General features: G+C 41.4%; 2 protein-coding genes across 4 annotated transcripts in view; one reads left to right on the top strand and one right to left on the bottom strand.

Annotated features, from left to right (window-relative positions):
- The window catches only part of cabp4 (calcium binding protein 4), a 29,489-nt gene extending 9,685 nt beyond the window's left edge, over window positions 1-19,804 (bottom strand). Inside the window, exons 1-6 of one of the 2 annotated variants that reach the window (XM_077523228.1) lie at window positions 19,685-19,804; window positions 10,518-10,577; window positions 10,240-10,341; window positions 9,777-9,915; window positions 3,017-3,047; window positions 1,095-1,238 (exon numbers count right to left, since the gene is read on the bottom strand). In XM_077523228.1, the coding sequence (XP_077379354.1) occupies window positions 1,095-1,238; window positions 3,017-3,047; window positions 9,777-9,915; window positions 10,240-10,341; window positions 10,518-10,573 (472 nt within the window). In that variant the 5' untranslated portion in view covers window positions 10,574-10,577; window positions 19,685-19,804. Of the gene's footprint in view, window positions 1-1,094; window positions 1,239-3,016; window positions 3,048-9,776; window positions 9,916-10,239; window positions 10,342-10,517; window positions 10,578-12,340; window positions 12,383-19,684 lie in introns of those variants that run through there. The other variant, XM_077523227.1, reaches the window with a different exon arrangement.
- Window positions 1-21,879, top strand: part of doc2g (double C2-like domains, gamma) — a 75,509-nt gene that overhangs the window by 5,856 nt on the left and 47,774 nt on the right. For both annotated transcript variants that reach the window (XM_077523223.1, XM_077523224.1), the window contains exon 3: window positions 8,866-8,986. The gene's annotated coding sequence lies outside the window, so the exon portion shown is untranslated. The remainder of the gene's footprint in view (window positions 1-8,865; window positions 8,987-21,879) is intronic.

The raw sequence follows: 21,879 nt of genomic DNA, 5'->3' as shown, positions 1-21,879 counted from the left end.
AATTGGGTGCAATTCAGCAATTATTAATTAATTAAACACAAATTACTTTTGTTTTATCTAAAGTCCCGTCGGGGTGTTTTTTAAAGCGAAATTTACCACCGAACACACCAACTGGAGTCACCCCGCTCATTTTGTAACAACAGGCGTAGGAAATGCCGTGCATTGACCTTATTACGGACCTGCGCAGCCTTCAATTTAACCATCCGCGGTTACGTTCAAGGCTCAAGTGCGGTAAAAAAAATAGTGTGATTAATATGCATTAATACATGATTAATGCGACATTTTTCTGTGATTAATTAATCTATTAACGCTTTAACTTTGACAGCCCTACTTCTAATATGCAGAAAGCTATCTTAAACAATTGGAGAATGCCAAATGGGATACACTATGGTCATATATGGCATGTATAAATATTATTTTGAAAGATTATATCCATCCATCTATCTACTTCTTTGTACAATTACTTATAGGTGTGGCGTGCCTACAGTATTTTTTATGTGTGTATTCAGTGCATGATTAATGAGAATTTTACACTTTGACTCTACCATAGAACATATCGTTATATTCAGAAACTAACACCTTACATATATGTTTTAAACAAATCTCCTGCATGTCAGCGTCACTGGAATATCAAGGGCACACATGCTAATTTGTGTTTTATACTGCCTCTCGCTGACACAATGTTTAATATGTCACATTTTCTCAAAATTCAGAAGATAGAAGTTGAACAATTCAGTGTGAGGCCTGATTCTGTTTGAGGGGGGAAAAAAAGCAACGAGAGAGGAAATACCTCAACATACACTTCAACATGCAATCATATAGCAGTGTACATGCAGGGTGAGGGCCATTAATCAGTCTGCAAAAATGTCTCCAATGTCCCTGGCTTCAAAGACAAACATCAATTCCGCACAGCGGCATTAAAAAAAACAAAAACAAAAACGCTCAACACACGTCGGCAGTCTCGACACACGTTACACACACTTGCTCACCTGAGATAGACCCATCAGTCATTAAATGACACATCTTCTATGGGAGAAATGAAAGAAGTGCACGCACGCACACACCCCCACAAAGCTGAGCCAATTAATACGCACATCTCATCTTGATCTGTTGGATGATCTCGATCAGTTCCATCTCTGTCGGCATGTAGCCCATCGTCCTCATGCAGTCAGCAATGTCTTTGTAATGTATGAAGCCGTCCGCATCATAGTCAAACTCCTTGAAGGCCTCTCGTAGCTCTTAACACACACACACACACGCAAACAGACAGACTCACAATCTCGTCATAATCTTTAAAATAATGTCATAACAAAAATTAACTCAAAAATGTAGTAAATACAAGGTATGTCATGATACAGCAGAACTTCAATTAAACGGACCTGGAAGTAACGGACCTCATATTTAACAGATAGAGACCACATACAGGACTGTCTCAGAAAATTAGAATATTGTGATGAAGTCTATTATTTTCTGAAATGCAATTAAATAAGTAAAAATGCCATACATTCTGGATTCATTACAAATCCACTGAAATATTGCAAGCCTTTTATTGTTTTAATATTGCTGATTATGGCATTTTCAGCCAGATATCCTATCTCAAAATATTAGAATATTTCCTCAGACCAAGTAAAAAAATAAAATAAAAAAATGCCATGTGTGGCGGCCATATTAGCAGGGACTTTCCCAGCAAAGATCATGGAAAGCATGGACATTAGCCTAGCAAAGCATGCATGAGCTCAAAACGTGTCGTATCTACTCAAGGTGTAACTTGTAGTTTGGACTTGAATGATCCATTTTGGGACCCCAATTCTGGAACTTAACTGAGGCACCTTGTATGCCTTCCCCACAATGTTAATTGCTTGTAGCCATTGGCAAACAACTTTTAAACTATTTACATTAATTATAGTGGCGTGGCATTTTGGTTAAATGTTTATTTTACTATTGAAATAATTAATTAAATAATTAATTAATATGTAACTATAACCTCAATTTAACCAAGTGTCCTGTGACATTATTAGTTCTTTTACAAGAGCAAAATCGTCAGCACATTTGAACAAAACTGTCCCTTTGATGCAAACTGTTTTTTTTTTCCACCTTACTCTGTGGGTAGCTTTGGACTTGGAGCAGATTGAGATACTTTTCCCCAAGATTGGGTTCATTATTTTGACCTGGAAGATTGGGTTGAAGATTGGTTTAGTATTCTTTTTAACCACAGCTTACTGATAACCTAGTAACCCATTTCATGGTAGCTTTAATTAATCTGTATGGTTTTTTTTTTATTATTTTTTTATTTTATTTTATTTTTTACCCCTTCTTGGGTCAAATCCTGAACACAATGTCCCTGGTTATAAATAACCCAGTATTTGCTATGTCCTTTTGGGACCCAGTGTTGGGCTAGCCATTTCACCCAATTTGGGTTATTATTAACCAAGCACATTGTGTCATTGTCCTTTAATATGAATTCCTGTATCTGCACATTTACTTCTTATTATTTCTTCACCAAACTATAGTGTGATCATCCTTGGCCTATGCACCACCAATCTATAATTGCTGAAATCTGTGTTACATTTATGTAATCCTGATAACTGTATCTGTTCTACTATTTACTGTTTGACTTTATAAAAACGACTGCTGTGAAACAGGACATTAAAACAATGAAGCTGTGCTGGTTTCAGACATTAATACAGAAGCAGTTCAGTCAAGACGTCTCCAGGCAGATAAACTTCCCAACCTCCTTGTAAAAGTCTTGTATCTAATGAGAACATTTTGAGAGCTTTTTGCACTTGGCTCCTAGCTTAAGGGCAGAATATTGAAATGAGATTGAGATCAGGCTGCGCCTTTGGAACACAATAAAAAGACTGATTCGCCATACTGTTCTGACAGATGTGATCTTAAGATTGACTGTCGTCCAGAAGCAAAGTTACATATCTTTACAGAAGTAAATCTCAGCATGATTGTGAAAGTTCAGTGATGCAATTGACACGTGGCTGCCCCCGTCGCCCACATGGCATCTTACCATCTAACTCCAGTGGCATTAGCTCTCGCTCCTATGCGGCACAAGGAGGAAAGACACAAGATTTAGTTACAAGACAGAATTGGACTACAAGATATAAAAAAAAAAATCAAGGTGACTTTAAGAGGTCAAATTCTCTTGAGAAACACCCCAGTGATAATCAGTTTGTGCCGACCAAATTAGGATAACATGCATATCATGTCAGCACAGCTGCACGCTGACAACAGACTCTAATGGGATTTCACCCTGCAACGTTTCTTTCTCATTTGCAAAATGACGCAAGACCATACACTCCTATAACACATGCACGCACACACCCGTCTACAGCTGCATCCTCCAGAGGGACCCGACATATGCTTAGTCTTTGTTTATACAAACACACACCCACACATAACCAAATGGAATGGTGAGTCGTACAGATTTTGCTCTGTCGCAGCGACACACAGACACAGAGAGAGATGGCTGCATGTGCTTTCCAGCACAGGAACACAAAACACATCATTTGCATACGGTCTTGTATGTGAGACGTTCAGTATTCTCTGCTGTATTCGTTTGACATTTGCTCAGGATGACTCTCCCTGTCTTTCTCCTTCTCCTTCTGCTTCACCCGAACCACCCACCACCACACTGTTCATGAAAAGTTGGATTTCGGGAAGACAAGGTCCACATTAACATGAATTTGGTGCAAATAAGGTGTAGCAAATGGTTGAGTTTCAGTTCTAAAAGAGTTAGTTCAGCAAAAAGAGGAGGAATGCATCCTGGGGCAACCCAGTAACTAAAAAACAAACAAACAAACAAACTTGTTTTTAAAGAGTGACAAGTGCCTTGTTTGTTGTTCATGAGTGTTAATTGCAAATCATTTGCCTCAGTCCTCAAAACAATTGTCTCATTTGCATATTTTCAAACATGCACTGGATTTCATTTGCATACAGTTTGTAATGTTTACTTCAGATGATTTGAAAGATGAACCAAAAATTAAATGAATAATCATTAAATAGATAGAAAGATTGAGTGAGTGAGAGATATACACACACACAGTATATGTATATATGTGTGTGTATATACCATTGCACAATTTGTCTCCGAAAGCATCCTCACATCCACATTGGCAAGCGAGGAACATGAAAGCTCACTCGTCCTTGTATAAGACGTATGAAGATGCTGCTTGGCACAAAGCCCCGGGATATCTATAAGCTCAAAGACACTTGACTGGCACACCAGTTTAGGAAGCATGTAAAAGCTCTGATCATTTTCTTCTTTCATGACACTACATGTAACCGAAGGCCATGTATAATCAAGTCACAAGTAACAAATACTACCCAACGTTTATGACGTTTGCAATTTGGCTTTTACTGCTATTGTTAAACTGCCGCTTTCAGTCCCTTCTCAATAAAAAAAAAAAAAAGTCACCATTTGTCAATAGGGGGCACATCAGTAAATAATTTAATGCTAAATCATTGGATTTAATAATCCTACTTTATATTCAACTTGAAAATCACTCAGTAGAGTGCAGATCTCCACCAACGCCTACTGCAAGCGCCTGAATATTTTGCTGAGAAATCAAATCTTGGATACACATCTTTATCTGGATCTACACCAAGCTGTAATTTGTTCTTTTCTTTTTGGGGAGGAAACCAGAGAAACTACAGAAATGCTGGAGCCCAGATTTGATTTGATTTGATTTTGATTTGATTTGATTTGATTTGATTTATTGAACATATAAACATACAAACAGCAGAGAAACAAAATGAAAAAAGGAAAGAAAGAAAGAAAGAAACACACCATAAAATCACAGTTTACATGTTCAAAAGGGAGTAGGAAGAAGTTAAAAACTTATCTAGTACTACCCCTTTTACTTTATATATTTAAACTTATTTCATTATTAATACAATACTAGGTTAATATTTTAAAAATGTATAAACCTGGTTATGAATACAAGTGCACTTGGACATGCGTGCATTATCCAGCAACATATGTAAATGGAATTCCTAGACATATACCATAATAAATTTAAAAATCAAATATCCATCCATTCATTTTCTTGGCCTCTTATTCCTCACAAGGGTCGCGGGGGGTGCTGGCGCCTATCTCAGCTGGTTCTGGGCAGTAGGCGGGGGACACCCTGGACTGGTTGCCAGCCAATCGCAGGGCACACAGAGACGAACAACCATCCACACTTACAAGCACACCTAGGGACAATTCGGAGCGCCCAATTAACCTGCCATGCATGTCTTTGGAATGTGGGAGGAGACCGGAGTACCCGGAGAAGACCCACGCGGGCACGGGGAGAACATGCAAACTCCACCCAGGAATGCCGGAGCCTGGACTCGAACCCGAGTCCTCAGAACTGGGAGGCGGACGTGCTAACCACTAGGTCACCGTGCCGCCCGTAAATCATATATTCACACTCATATATACAATATTCATGCTCTTATTTGACAATTTTTTATTTATTTTTTTTAACTTTCCGTTTAAACAATTTTTTAAATTCAACAAGTGAGTCACATTTTTTCAGGTCAATTCACAAATTATTCCACAAATTAACACCTTTTACAGATACACACCTTTGCTTAAATTGAACCCACAACCTCTAACAGTCAGCCACTGTTCCACTATGACAAAAACAAATGATGAAAAAACATAACGTTCGAAATGTCTTTCCCCAATACATGCTTAAAAACATTAATCACGGAAGGTCATTTTGTTAAAGTACTGAGTCGCCTCAGGCAAACTAGCAGCCCCTATGGTGTCTTTGGGAGCTGGGCCACGTGGCAGCCATGCAAACAATTATTCTCTGCGTAATATTGCCAGCTGAGTTGAAACACAAATTCAACCAACGCCAACACACACTTGTGCCAGCAGTGAATCCACTATACGTACAACTTTGCCTCAAACGCTAAAAATCACTCATGATTTATATAAACATCTTCATTTTTAATATTGTTTTCAACATTGCAACATAAAAGCTCTGGAGGTACCTGGAGTACATTGGTTATGTTTATATTAGCAAACATCCTCTGCTCCACAAGGGTATATTTATATGGCAAGGTCAACACATTAATTGGATTTTTCTTTCATCCAGAAAGGATTTGATGGCCATGCGGACTCTCAACACACTCATCCCATTCAGCCCATTAACAGTTAATTTCATTCTGTCTGCCTTCAGTTGAGCACCCCACGGCTTCTCAAGCATGAATATATACATGATGTTGATACAGGATGAAATACGCATCCTGCAACGCATGTTCTGTACATTGCATTCTGGTTTCTGCTGCAGAGCGGTGTCAGGCATGCAATGCATCAACTCTTTCATTATCTATTTGTCTTGTCCAGCCTCCTCTAATGAGGGCTGGCAGTAAACTTAGCTAAGGGGCTAATTAATACTGAGGCAGGGATTAGGATCACTGCAGGATGAATGGTCTGCTTGCTTCAGCCTCTTTGCCACAAACAAGTACATTGTGCACGGGGACCCAATGGAGACCCTTCTACCTTTCTTTGTTGACAGGATTGGAAGCACATAAGTTGAAGGTCATTCTGGAGGTATTTTCACCTCCAGTAAATGGGCTTTAAAGCAACCAAACTGCCCTGTTAGTTATTGAGAAGCCTAGTTAAAAACATCATTAAAATGTTCAGGCAGATGACTCCCTTCGGTGAGATGGTTCTCTCTCTCTTTTATATATATATATATATATATATATATATATATATATATATATATATATATATATATATATATATATATATATATATATATATATATATTAGTAAATTCCTCCCCTGTGATGACAAAGAATGAAAACAGTTTTAGTTTTGTAATGAGGTCTCATTAGAGGCTGATAATATTCCTGGATGAAAGCGAACAGGAAACTCGGCGAAGCTGAATCAAACACATAATAGTCTTCAAGAGAGGTCTTTTTATTTGAATTAATTATTTCCATGATACCATTGATTATCATTGTACGATGGTGTATTAGGGCCATATAGAAATATATATATATATATTTTTAGAGGGCGGGGTCAATATGACAAGAAAAAAAGTGGCAAATTTGCCACTTTTTAATATGATGAGAAAAAAAGTGCTCATATTAAAAAGTGACAAATTTGCCACTTTTTTTCTCGCCATGTTAAAAAGTGGCAAATTTGCCATTTTTTTTCTCGTCATATTGACCCCACCCTCTAAAAAAATATATATATTTCTATAAGTGGCAAATTTGCCACTTTTTTTCTCGTCATATTGACCCCGCTCTCTAAAAAAATATTTATATATTTCTACGTGGCCCTAATACGCCGTCATTATGTCATGTCATTGAGAAAATACAATGGAAATTCTAAATTTGAAAGCCTCTGTGGAAAAACAAAAACAAAAAACTTAAGACCTGCTGTCAATACATGACAGCTTTATCCATCCATCCATCCATCCATCCATCCATCCATCCATCCATCCATCCATCCATTTATTTTAGTTTTATGATGCAGGGGCCTACTAACCTTGCTCTCGCAAGATGAATTCTCGCGGTATTTGTGAGTTCACAAATGCCGGAGAATACATCTTGTACCGCTCCTGCTGATATCAGCCGTTCCGAACCACTGGTTCAGACCAATCACAGAGCGACATTGTGTTTGGGGGCGGGATATGCAACTGTGACGAAACCAGGAAGCCAGCGCCGAGGCCGGTACTAACAAACAAATCTAACATGGACGAATGGACGCTGCAATTAATTCCGTAGAATTACTCACCATTTCCTTGTTGAATGTTGAACAGCGAGGGGCGCTTCGTGGATTTCTAGCTGGTAAGATGTTCGTGCTTTTCCCCCCTTTGGCAAGAACGAAGACGAAATTTTCACCCATGGCCGTGATTGGTTAAAGCAAACGTGTAGAATGACACATCGTCCAATGAGCTCAAATTATTGTACAAAATGTCCCGCCTTTTCCCGACCAAATTACTGTGGAGAGGTACCAGATGGATATTGCGGAGAACTCCCACTTGAGTGAAGCGCATATCCATCTGGCTATTGCCAGGTTAGGGGCCTACTTGTATGCCCATAGAAGTAGTGTCAGACGGAAACCTCCTTTGTTACAATTTGATCAGTTTTTTTCCACAAAAAACTACACTCTCTTGGTCAGTTCACATGTGTGGGTGGTATTTACTTTATTTCATTTTTTTAAATTACTGACCAATTTAAAGTGTTGAAAATGGTTTTGCTGTGTTAGATAAAGCAATGTTTATCATTTAACAAATATATAGTTTTGGGGTTTCATGGAAAGTTATTGATCATTTTGGTAGTATGAGAATTCTGCCAGATGCCACCAATAAGTATATTCCATGTACAAGTTAAACTAATAAAAGTTTTAGAATGGTTTAATCCTAAAACTTAATTCAATTTCCAATATTTCCTATGTGAAAAAAACAACTTTCTAAATATGGACAATTTTGAGTTTTTTTTTTTTTTTTTTTTTTTAAGTGTTTGACTTCAGAAGTGCTTATGTTGAGATGTTTTAAGACAATACAATAATTGAATGCGTTACGTTCTGTTAGCTGGCCTGAAATGTAATACACAGTACAAGTGTAAATTTAAAATGTCTGTGTCTAAAATATTGTTTTCTTGTAACTAAAAATGTAATGCATTTTTATTGTTTGAAGAGTTAAATAGTGCAACTCTGCTTTTTATTCATTTTGTCTTTGGTAATTCAAAGTGTCATTAACATTTTGAAGTCTTTTTGTTCCCCTCCAATTCACAGAAACTTGAAAACTCCACCCACTATAAAGTCTGAGGATGACTTTGCTTGCTGATTAGGATGGGAAAAATATGAACATAATGCCAATGCCAAAGTCATTATGTTTTCTGTTACAGCCATTATGATGGAGCAAATTAAGTTTCATGAAGGATGCCACTGAGATGATGGAGCTCTCTAAGCTGCCACAGCAAGATCGACGTTGCCAAAACATGAATCCAGCAGGGCCAGCCAGTCCAGGTTAGGCGACTTATTTCTTCTTTATTCTGCTCTTTGTTTGAATTAATAGAGTCTGGTATGATATTGACGTTTCATGGTCATTTGACCTGCTCTATATAGGCAATTACTGACTTGCAAAGCAAGCATTCGTATTGAGTATTGTCACGGTTCGCTGCAGACATCACCCAGTGGTTAAATTCTCAATCAATAGTCACTGTTTCTGCACGACAAATGCATCTACTCTTTAAAACAAAGCAACTGTAATGTCAATTCAATATTGTGTCTTTAAGCGCATTAATTCCTCTGCATACTGAAGTCCACTCGTCCTTCTCTGTTTTCATTACCAGCACAGAGTGCGTACTAACTGTGCGCATGGGTGGAGTTTCTTTCTTTAGGTATTTTTGTAGACGTGATCAGTTGGAAACGTGTTTGCCCAATTGTGGGTGTGAACACAGCTGACTAGATTTCCGACCAATGAACCAGGCTCCTCTCATTCCCTTACAGTCTTTAACATTATGGGAGCAGAAATAGATTCACTGAAGTCCATGCGGAAGGTCTTAGCACGCAAAGAACGTTTATAAGAAACTGCAAGCAGACCTATGCAGACGGATGATGAATCGGTGATGTAAAGTTGGCCGGTGTAAACTATACTTAATCTGTTTATATGCCCGGCTGTTAACAAAAAAGGGATGGACATTGCCCCCCCCCCGCCACTCTCGCAGGTTAATATTCCTATATTATTACATAAGCTTTTAAGAAAGTGAAGAACTGTTAAATAGTCATACAAGTGTTGACATGTCGTTGAACTGACCTGTCCAAAGAGTTTATTGAGATAGGCGATGTAGGCGGCAGCCACTGCTGAGCTGTTGCTGAGGCTCCGTTTGCCGCGTCGGCGACTCTCCTCCTCACCGCCACCGTTGCCCTTTTTCTGAGTCGCTGGAGACTTTGAGCTGTCAATTGTGCATTTTGCAACAAACTATTATCATCATGCACAAGCATTTAACTTTCCATGGCAATTTACTTACACACATTTCGGGGGCCAAAAATTCTCAGCGTTATAGCTGCATCAAACCCACTTTGAATTTACAGCTTAGGGAAATGATTGGAAAAACACGAGCAGTCGAATCAACTGACATGGCTCATTAGAGAAACGGGTGAAGCGTCCTTTAATTTAGATCTTTGAGGGCTTGTTTTGTAGCTGATGCACCAATCAGTGACTCTAATTCTCTCCTTCTCTTAATCAGTGTTGATGCGAAACAGAGATTGATAATAACCAGAATTTCTTGGAGAGGCTGAGCTGAAGAGCCTTGTTTTTAAATCTGCCAGTGGTTGGGGATCTGCCGGCTCCTGGACCCCTGCCCCCTCGAGGAGACATGCTTGGAGGTTGAAAAAAAACAAACAAACAAAAAAACACAGTTAAGCCTTTTAAGATAACATTTATGACAATTTATAATGTATTCATAATTATAAAAAAAAGTTTATCTCTGCTTTTTTGGTAGTTTGGTATCAAATCACCACAAATTTTCGACCCATATTGTTAGAATTTACAAACCTGGCTGCAGAGGATGGTCGACTTTCTGGTCCTCCTTTTACATTTTTTAAAGACATCCTGCTGAAAGAAACAGCAATTTTTAAAAGGGAAATTCCATCTATCCATTTTCTTCTGCTTACTCTGTTCAGTGCCCATCTCGGCTGACTTTGAGGTAAAGGTGGGAAATTTAGTCATTCATATAAAACTCAAGATTCATCTGTTGTAACACTGATGGATCTGAGTCCAGCGCAAGTCTCAAGTTTAAAAAACGTTTGAAAAAATAAATAAATACAAAATATATAAAATTATACATATATATATATATATATATATATATAAAATTAAGTTGATTTCCATTATTTTAGTGTCATGTGTTACTACTTCTGAGGTTTCCACTGTACGTTTTACGTTTTTTATGCCCTTGAACTAAAAAAACAAAAAAAAAACAAACAAAAAAAAACAAAAAACAAAAGAGAAATGTTTATTTCTCATGATACCAACACTAATGAGGGACTCCCTGCACTTTAGACAAGCAATTTTTTAATTGCCCCACAAGGGGAAAAATACAAAATAAAATGATCTTTTTACGCATAGAAACACAAACTTTGATCTGCATGAATGAATGCATGCAGCAAGGGAGGGATATTGGCCTGAACTAATTTTGCTGACAGTGTGGCACCTTGTTGACATGAGTAGTGCTCAATAGTAAACTGGTATCTCCCAATCAGCCAGACCCAATTTCCTTCTATTTGTGTACGTGTCGAGTTATTGTACTCTATAGCCATTATAGCGCTAATGCAGCAAGAGAGTGTTATGTGTGTTTTTTTTTTTTTTTTTTTTAGGCAACGACTGAGCAAAGCAAAAAAATATCAGAAAAAAATGAATTTTATTCGTCTCCGTCATGTGACTGCTTTCATTTTTGTTCATATATAACAAGGCTTGAGTTATACTAAAACTTCAAACTAAGTGGCGGGAGAGCAGGAGTGACACTTTGAGGTAACAGGGTATGTAATTACATTTTGTGCAATGCAATAAAAATATGTATAGCAATGAAAAACAACAGGGGCGAGAAAGCGCCAAGAGAGTTGGGATGCAGCTTACAGACGGGCTGTGTGGAAAAATGCTGTGCAAATTGCAAGACAGGGAAGCGAGAGAGGAAGAGAGATTGAAGAAGGGGGGAAAAAAACTTGTAGAAGCGGAGAGCAGAGGCTTATGGATGACTGTTAGTGGGACAGATTAATGTTCTGTCATGGACCTCCGCGATTCTGACTATCATGGCCTGATGATGAAGGGCCGCATTTTGCGTTGATGCGCTATCAACATAAACGCCTCAATCCACCAGCGCACATGCCACACAAGCGGCACAAAGACAGATACCCATGATCTGCTTCAGCGGCCACCACTCGGCCCCCCCACCTAAGCGGGAGCCCTAATAGGAAGAGACATGAAGATCAGCCAGTCTTCTGAATTACACCCGACCGCTTCATGTGCCGTCGCCAAACGAACCGCATTGCCAACTCCCACTGGGGTTACAACGTGCCATGACTGAGTAGTGATTGCCTGTCTGTCACGCCTCCATACAATCAGCGTGCATGCGCTACATGCTGATTGCAACACGCTGCAAGCATGTTTAATTGAAAGGGGGACGTTCCTGTCCTTGTGATTAAAGTCACGAGATTCTCTCTTTAATTGTTACTCATAACCTTCTACATTCATAGGCCACAATAATCGGTACATTTGCACAAGCTAAACTGTTTGATATAGTGTTCCCTCGTTTCGGATTTTTTACAGCAGGCTTTTTTTGGGTTTGTTTATTTTTTTGGTCATTGTGGCATCTTTCAGACCTTTCCAACGGTGTCTGTCCCGTCGCTCCACGACATTGCATTCTGGAGATAGAAAATATATACTGTGCTGTAAAACAAGTAAATTTAAAGAAAAAACATACTTTTAATGGAAAAGAATGACTGTAAATGAAAAAAAAACCCCATAAATGATGAGTAGAAAAAACAAAACATTCATAATAAACTCAAAATCATACCAAAATGAAAAAACATATATAATAAATGACAAAAATATATACTATGCTGTATACTGTAATAAAAAATCAACAACATACTTTTAATTAATGGGAAAAAAAATGTAAATAAAAAAAAAAACATATGATGAATGATGAAATGATGAAGCATTTATAATGAAATAAAAATCATACCAAAACGAAAAAACATATATAATAAATTAAATATATATATATATATATATATATATATATATAATTAATGTGAATTTAAATAAATAAATAAATAAATAATTAACATGGATTTCCATTTTCGCGGGTAGTTTCTGGAACGCAACACCTGCGATAAACAAGGGAACACTGTACCGGTATATTTAAATATAGATTTAAATCGAGAATATTAGGATCAGGTTTTTAAAACAAAGACATGCTTGGAATGTGAATTGATTGAACACTTAATTGTCCCTGAGTGTGCTTGTGAGTGTGGATTTACTTGATTAATTGTATCGTGTAGATTCGGGCTAAAATATAGACCAATTAGAGACAGGCTAATAACTTAGATGAGACATCTAATAGACGTCTATGGCTCAGTGGGATACTGCAGTTGTCACGCCGCCACCTGCGTGACAGGCCATGCTTTTATTTTCATAGTCATGTTTCCTGTTTTATTTTGAAGTTCTGATTCCCTTCTCACCCCAGGTCACTTGCCCTTCCTGCAGTTCACTAATTACCGGTCCCCGCCCATGATCATCTCCACCTGCCACCAATCAACCAAGACAATAAAAGCCACCTGCACTTTCCCCTCAGTGCCGAAGTGTCACCGTCAGTGCATGGAAGCGTCCCACAGTCCTTATGTCCTTGTTCATGTTGCCTAGCGTTTTTGCCTTGTTTTTGTGCCTTTTCCTCCCTTTTGGAGCGCCTTTAGTTACCCCTTTTGCCTTGTGCCCTTTTTCCTCCCTAGCGGAGCGCTTTTCGTTGTCCCCAGTACCCTTTGCCTGTTTTTTCCTCCCTAGTGGAGCGTTTTTTGTTCTCCACTTTTTTCCCTCCCTGTTCTCCTCTCAGTTTGAGAGGAGACCCCTGTTGGCCGGGAATAAACCTGATGCCTGGGTGGCCTACCTTTATCCTGCGTCTGAGTCCTACCTCTCCACGTCGTGTCAGTACACTTCGGCCAGCATGGACCCAGCAGGAAAGGTCGAGGCTGCGCTGCAGAGCCTTGAGCTCCGGCTTGCCAACCAGGAAAAGGTTCAGCAAGCCGTGGTTTCGGAGCTGAAGGAGCTGTCGAGCCAGGTCCAAGGACTGGTGAGCCAATCGCGGCGTCGAGCTCCAGCCTCCACCGGACAGCTACCCCTCCCCGAACTCTCTGTCCCGACCACGTCATTCACCGGGGTAGGATTGAGACTGGCCTCCCCAGAACGATACTCCGGTGAACCTGGACAATGTCAGACCTTTCTCACGGAGTGTGACATCCATTTTGAACACTCACCACAGGCATTTTCCACAGCTCGGTCCCGGGTAGCCTTCATGGTGTCCCACCTGACTGGACGAGCCAAGACCTGGGCAACCGCGGAATGGGCCAGGGGCTCCCCGGTCTGCCAAAATGTACAGGATTTTCAAGCCGCCTTGCGCCAGGTCTTTGATCCCGACAACAATGACCGAGAGAAGGCACGAGCATTGAGCCGGCTCCAACAAGGCAAAGAACCCGTCAGCGATTACGCAATCCGCTTTCGCACCTTGGCCACAAACAGTGGCTGGAATTCCACAGCATTACAGGACCACTTTCTGAAAGGACTCTCACCCGCCATACAAGAACTCCTGATTCCCGTGGACCTTCCAACCAACTTGGATGCTCTGATCTCCCTAGCGATTCGTGCTGATCATCGCCGATGAGAGTTGACCAAGTCCAGCGGGCACCATAGAAGGGTGGAACCAACCCCCTTTTCACCGCCAATGGAAACAGAAATGCCACAGCTCATCATGCCTCCCCGACCAGGGCCAAGGGAAGTGCCTAACGTCGAGGAGGAACCCATGCAGCTTGGTCGGGCCCAGTTAACCACCGAGGAGCGACAGCGTCGCCGCCAAGAAGGCCGCTGCTTCTACTGTGGTGAACTTGGTCATCTGGTAGGAACTTGCACCGTGAAAAGAGGTTCACCGGTGAGTTTCTCGTCACCCCGACCTGCTAAGACACAAAGAATCACGCAAGCCCAGATACGCCACCATGCTATGACCATTGACATGCCAGCACTCATCGACTCCGGTTCCGACGAGAGCCTCATGGACTGGGGCCTCGTTAAGCAAGTACGAGCCACCACCGAACCCCTTCCCCGGACCATCCAGGCCAGAGCCCTGAATGGCAAGGAACTCTTCAGCATCACCCACATCACAGAACCCCTGGAAGTACGAATTGGACAACACATCGAAAGTCTCCGTTTCCATGTAATCCAAGCTTCGTCACCCACTTTGGTTCTGGGACACCCTTGGCTACGTCAACACAACCCCCGAATTGACTGGAACTCCGGGAATATACTGGATTGGGGAAAAGATTGTAGGGATCACGTTTTGGACCAATCAGCGACCAGTGCATCCTCAGCCGCAGTCAACTTGGTCACCTTTGAGTCTCTCGCTCCTGAACCTCGCCAGTCACCGCCTCAAGCCCCCGAGTCTCGCCGGGCGCATCTCCAAGACCCTGAGCCACACCAAGTCTCTGCATCATGTCACGCCAAGTCTCTGCATCAGGTCACGCCAAGTCTCTGCATCACGCCGACCAAGCCAAAGCCGACCAAGCCAAAGCCGACCAAGCCAAAGCCGACCAAGCCGAAGCCGACCAAGCCGAAGCCGTCCACGCCGAAGCCGTCCACGCCGAAGCCGTCCACGCCGAAGCCGTCCACGCCGAAGCCGTCCACGCCGAAGCCGTCCACGCCAAAGCCTGTCACGCCCATTCTGCCACGTTTCGCCAAGTCTGCCAAGCCTGTCACGCCAATTCTGCCACGTTTCGCCAAGTCTGCCAAGCCTGTCACGCCAATTCTGCCACGTTTCTCCAAGTCTGCCAAGCCTGTCACGCCAATTCTGCCACGTTTCGCCAAGTCTGCCAAGCCTGTCACGCCAATTCTGCCACGTTTCGCCAAGTCTGCCAAGCCTGTCACGCCAATTCTGCCACGTTTGCCAAGCCTGCCACGCCTCGTCAAGTCTGCCAAGCTTGCCACGCCACGTCTGCTACGCCTCGCCAAGTCACGTCAAGTCCGCCCGCGGACTCTTCTATCGGGAACATCCTGAACGGCCCCTTGTCTGGCTTCATGGTCGCCCTCCTGGACTGCCCTTTTGTCTGGGACGGAGGGGTGGGCCGTGTTCCCACCTCCGTGCCCCCTTCCGCCCGCCCTTGTTTTTGGACTCTTTGGGTCGGATGGCCGTCAGGAGCCGGCCATTGAGGGGGGGGGTACTGTCACGCCGCCACCTGCGTGACAGGCCATGCTTTTATTTTCATAGTCATGTTTCCTGTTTTATTTTGAAGTTCTGATTCCCTTCTCACCCCAGGTCACTTGCCCTTCCTGCAGTTCACTAATTACCGGTCCCCGCCCATGATCATCTCCACCTGCCACCAATCAACCAAGACAATAAAAGCCACCTGCACTTTCCCCTCAGTGCCGAAGTGTCACCGTCAGTACATGGAAGCGTCCCACAGTCCTTATGTCCTTGTTCATGTTGCCTAGCGTTTTTGCCTTGTTTTTGTGCCTTTTCCTCCCTTTTGGAGCGCCTTTAGTTACCCCTTTTGCCTTGTGCCCTTTTTCCTCCCTAGCGGAGCGCTTTTCGTTGTCCCCAGTACCCTTTGCCTGTTTTTTCCTCCCTAGTGGAGCGTTTTTTGTTCTCTACTTTTTTCCCTCCCTGTTCTCCTCTCAGTTTGAGAGGAGACCCCTGTTGGCCGGGAATAAACCTGCTGCCTGGGTGGCCTACCTTTATCCTGCGTCTGAGTCCTACCTCTCCACGTCGTGTCAGCAGTGGATTAGAAACATTTTCAATATATGCATTCATCCATTGACGTGTAACATTGGTTTTTCAAGGTTCATATTTCTGACAGTTGCATTTTTGCATGCACACTTTTGGATGACATCTGGGCAAAACAAAATATTTTGAGTTCTTGTTGTGGCGGTCTCTTGTTGTTTGCCAAAAAGATTGCTCTCATCTTCACTGAGTGCAAATCCCATCACAGTAAACAAACACACTCAGACTGAACAAACACAACACAAATCATTGAGTAACATTGTGTGCCTGCTGTTCTCTTCCCTAAGTGGTCACTTGCTGTCAATCACGAAGCGGACGCACACAATTTTAGCTCTGAATCACACTAATTGAAATAATGAAATTGGGAGTGGCATGGGGAAGGAAAAAAAACAGACTAATAAGAGGCTTTGTGAAGGGCTTGACTGGAGCGTTAGAGGTCAGAATCTAAATGGAGAGTCTAAATATATTTCACAAGAGCCACTGGAGTGAAGGATTCTGGGATTCATAACTGATGTCACACAAACAAGAACACCACTGTGTCAGTACTTGTACATGCACAAATTCGAGAAAATAAGACCATATGGTATGTTTCTTAACCATCATCGCTAAATGAGTACAAAAGCGTCCCATGTCAACCACCAAGAACAACAACTGTTTTATGGAAATCAGTTAAAAAACAAAAAACAAAAAACAACAACAACTGAATATATCTCCAAGGCTCAAAATAAAAGTTTGCATTTTGCACCGGATCAAAACACATCAAATAGTAAAACTGAGAATGAATCCCCGAGACATCCCAAAAAGCTGCAACGTTCACATCAACCACCACGGGTAGTTGGATTAAGACACATAGCTTGGTGCTACTTAAGCGGCACCAGATTGCTCGCAAGGAGCTTCGGTCGAGTTTGCTGTTCCCTGTATATTATTGCTAATCTAATCCAAGATTGACACGGCTAACGTATTTAAAAGTGTTTGTGTGATTGAGTCCTCTTTTCACAGACGTCTGGCTTGAACCACATTGAACCTCTCCCAGATGACTGAGCTTCTCACCCTATTTCTAACAGCGAGACCAGACACACTGCAGTGGAAACTCATTTCGGCCTCTTGTATTTGTAATCTTATTCTTTCAGTCTTGACCCATTGCTCGTTAGTCGTGATATTGGCCTGTAGAACGCCTGGTAACTACAGAGCTTTGCTGTGAAAATCCGTCTGATTATCATCCGTTTCTTTCTTCTTTTACTTTGGTGCATATGTTATCGCCAACCTGAAGGGGGCACTCCACTCTTTTCCGACTGAGGGGTAGATTCACTAAAGATTTGCGTAGCCTTTGCGCGGCGCTAACCGGTAAACATGGAGCAAGCCGGAAATGCCTAATTCACTAAACACGCGCGGATGAGGAAATCCGTCACTGAGTGCGCTGCCAACCAGATTGCGTCCCGGTGCGCCGATGGTGTTTGCGCGTATGTAAATTAGGTAATTTGCATACATTTGGCGCATAATATGTCCACCCCAATGCAAATGAGATTCATTAATATACAGCGTCAGGTTCACTAACGCCAGCACTAATAGCCACACAGAGTTTGCGTGACGCAAATAACGTTTATGGAAGGCGGGTGTAAACTTTGCGCTTCCTCGATCCCGGCATCATGACAGCAGTGCATGGTGGCATGGAAATACATGGTGCATGTCCCTCTCTGGCTGATCACGCAGAGAGGAGGGGGGAGGGGGCATTTTTCTACGTGATTTTTTATTTTATTTTTATTTTTATTTTTTTTGCGTAACCCGGGCTGATCGGCATAGGCAGGGCATACTGTATGCCCACGTAACATCTCAAAATATATTTTTAACAAATGATCGCACCAATAATTTGTACTTTATGAATGAATGACGTCGTCCTCTCTGCTCGCTACAGCTTAGCGCTAAATGAGGAAAACGCTTCTGAACCTCTCGGTCCAACCTCACTTTCTGATAATGTCATCTTTCTCGCAACTGTTACTATACTTCAATGTTCTTGGCGCAAATCCATTGCCATGTGTGGTAAATCAGGCACAAAATTGGCTCCCAGCTGTCAGTTTTGTGGGCATGTTTGCGCCGGTATATGATTAGAGCAATATCCTTAGTGAATAGGTGGGTAACTGGACGCAGACTGCGGGTGCAGTTGTGGTGCAATATTTCGGTGTCTTAGAGGACGCAGCGCATTCTTAGTGAATCTACCCCCAAGTTTTTTTTTTGGTTTCCATTTGACCTTAAACCAGTTCTGTGATTACTTACATTAACATTAACATAATTAACATTAACAATGTAACCCTACGACATTTGGCGATAACACACAGATGCTTATACACATCTTCGCTCGTGATATCAACCTCAGATAGTTTAATTTTCCCTAAATGAATCTAATTGTTTATTTGAAGACCTTCTCAACCAGCGAGAAAGCCAAAATCAGTTTAAGTCCATTTGGAAAGTTTATTGACCAAAAGGAGTTCAGTTGAGGTTAGTCTTGACATCTCTTTGTGTTCTTTTCTTTTGGATTATCACTGTAATCACGAGCTGTCCAGTCTGAAGACAATCGGTCCCCGTGGACACAACCAGCCAGCGTTTCATCCAGAAGCAGCCGATAGTAATGCAATTGGTTCTGGTACTCCATCTTATCTTCACCTATTTGAATACCTCTCTACGGTTTGATCCTAGCGAATCCCACCTTACCCACCACCACTGATTTTGTGTCAAGGCTCTAAAATGAGACTGTTTCCATCAGCATTGACACTGATAAAGGGGGTAGGGATAATTCAACCTTTTCCCCACATCCATCATTCACCTTCTAATTCAAAGTCTAATCAGAACATTTTTCCTCTGCGCTCTTGTAAAGATCGGTTTTAAAATGGCACGGTGGAGCTGGATTTGAATTAAAGGTGGCAGAGTGAGAGCAACAGGGCAGAAACAGCAAAACAAAACAAAGCCCTTCAGGAGCCTGGCCATGTTGGCTTGAGGCAGCAAAAAAATTCATTTAATTAAGCAAAGAGGAGACGTCTGTCAGTGTCATTAGCGGGTTAAAGAAAAACATGCGCTCTTACAGACTCACAAATGAACCATAGCCAATTTCTGCTGCGTTAAATTATTGAGCATCCCAAAGCAAAACAAGATGACACTTAACTATAATTCATTAACTTTGCAGTCTTACCTTCTTAAACAGGCACAAAAGAGTGTATTTATTTCCTCCTTGTTTGACTGGGATGATAAACAAGGTGTGTATGCAAAGCCTTATCTAACCTGTGGATTATATCATAACGGTGATTATCCGGCTGAATATGTCTGGATTAGAGATGTAGCTGGCCTGTTGTACATAAAGGGCAAATATATTGTGAGAGGTGTGGGGACATTGTGTCTTGAGAGATTCAATTTCACTCGTGCTTGACTGTCATACGAGGCACAATGTGAAATATTTTTACCATTTCAAAATCATGTCCCAATAATCTACCTTATAGGTTACATTTCTGTTGCCTCTATCGTAACAGACTTCCACTGTCCTGAGTTTTGACTCTGTAACAGTTGTGAAATAATGTCTAAATGCATTCATTTGCCAATTTTAACACCGATGCAACGTGTGTACAATATTTTCAAATGTGTTATCATTCCTGAGTTTTCCATTTAATTTCTTCATACCATACTTGATACTAAAACTGAAGTAGTTGTACTTTCTACTGGAGCATTTCGAATCAACACGGCAGAAACGCTACAGTAATAAAAGGTGGACATTAAAGAAATCTTTCTTGCCTTTGCAATACAGTGTCATGGCTGGAATTACACAACAGTGAAATTCATGCTTGAAACAGGCACTAGGCCTAATGTTGGAGCTGTCAAATCGTGGCTCTTGAAATGCTAATTGAAATTGACTTGGTGGCAACAAGCACACAGAGGTAATGTATTGGCGGCCATAAGGGCGGGAAAAGGGTGAGTTAAGCCACAAAAAGGAAATAATGAGGAGAAAAATCCAAGGTTCAGGAGGTTAATGAACTAACATCTTCAAAATGTAGACGTCATTAAAAGCCATGTAACGATGCTTGATGTTAAAAAGTGTGATGTAATGACGCCATCGACATACCATCACCAGCTAAGCTAAGAGAAGGGCTTAGAGGTGTTTATTTTTTATTTTTTTTTGCCCCTGGGCAATTACCTATTGAATTTTCCACTCTTCATTGACTGCCGACTTGTCAACAAACACTCTTATCTCACTGTGAAGACTGTGCATTAAACCCAAATAACATGGTCCGAATTGTCAGGCCTCAATGATATTGACTGGACGTCTACGCAAAATTTAGAACCAAAGGTAATTACCTGTAAGTACCCGTCACAAAAGTGAGCTGCACGGTTGAGTGTCCTTTCATCACATTGTGGCCAATGTGTGCACTTGCCACTGCAATTCTGATCTTTGTTGTAATGGTGAAAAATGTCAAGATAGTTCAGGGAGTACAGTTCTTATCTACCGGCAAAGTACAGTTAACCAGTTCACTTTAATGTGATTTTTAAGCTTAATCCTTCCTATATTTTTGTGTTTCTCCCAATTTACCTTCCTTACTCCTCCACCTTAGTCCATGTGCTTTGCCCAGTGAGGCGAATCTTGCAGTGGGGAACTTTAAAGGAGCCCACTGCTCTGTGCAATCAAAACCCCGCCATGCCCAAATCTGCTTAGTGCATACAACCGAAGGTCTTATTTAGCACTTTCCCCCCTCCAAAAAAGGGGGGAAACGTTTCAATCTTCTCCATAAAATGTAGCACAAAAATGCTGTCGCATTTCATGCACCAGTCAGCTCCCATTGGAGTGTCAACTTTTGAATTATTGACTTGGAGAGGAAATCAGCTTTGATATTTGGATTGGATTGGCTAGAGGCAGTTTGGAGCTGCATGGAAATTCACAGGAAGGGCATTTATAATGTTTTTTTCACAGCAAATGCTACTTTTTTTTTCTGTCGTGCCACTGAGTAGTTGATGGTTTCTATTATTGAAGCACAAAAACAGTGTGGCTGATTTACTAAGACAATTTTCTGCTGTTCACATACTTAGATTTTTTTAAACTTCCAAGACTTTCTGTAAGTCATTTGACAATGCACCTGACTTTTGAGAACCCCCTCAGTTAGCACGTGGTCTGCCGTTGAGAGTCCCAAGAGGAAGCCTGAGGGGTGGGATACGCGGCTGGCGGTAGCAGATGGGACAAACACATTGATGATATAACATCCTCCACTTCATGATTATCCAGGCTCATTGTTGCAATAATAGGAAATTACAGTTAAGGTTGGCTTTATCTTATTGACTTCACTCATTAATTAAAAGATATTTTTAAAATTCCAAATACGACAATTACATTTTCACCATCATTCC

This window comes from Festucalex cinctus, chromosome 6 (genome assembly GCF_051991245.1).
Source record: "Festucalex cinctus isolate MCC-2025b chromosome 6, RoL_Fcin_1.0, whole genome shotgun sequence".
Classification (NCBI taxonomy): Eukaryota; Metazoa; Chordata; class Actinopteri; order Syngnathiformes; family Syngnathidae; genus Festucalex; species Festucalex cinctus.
This window is presented reverse-complemented; position numbering and strand designations above follow the sequence as displayed.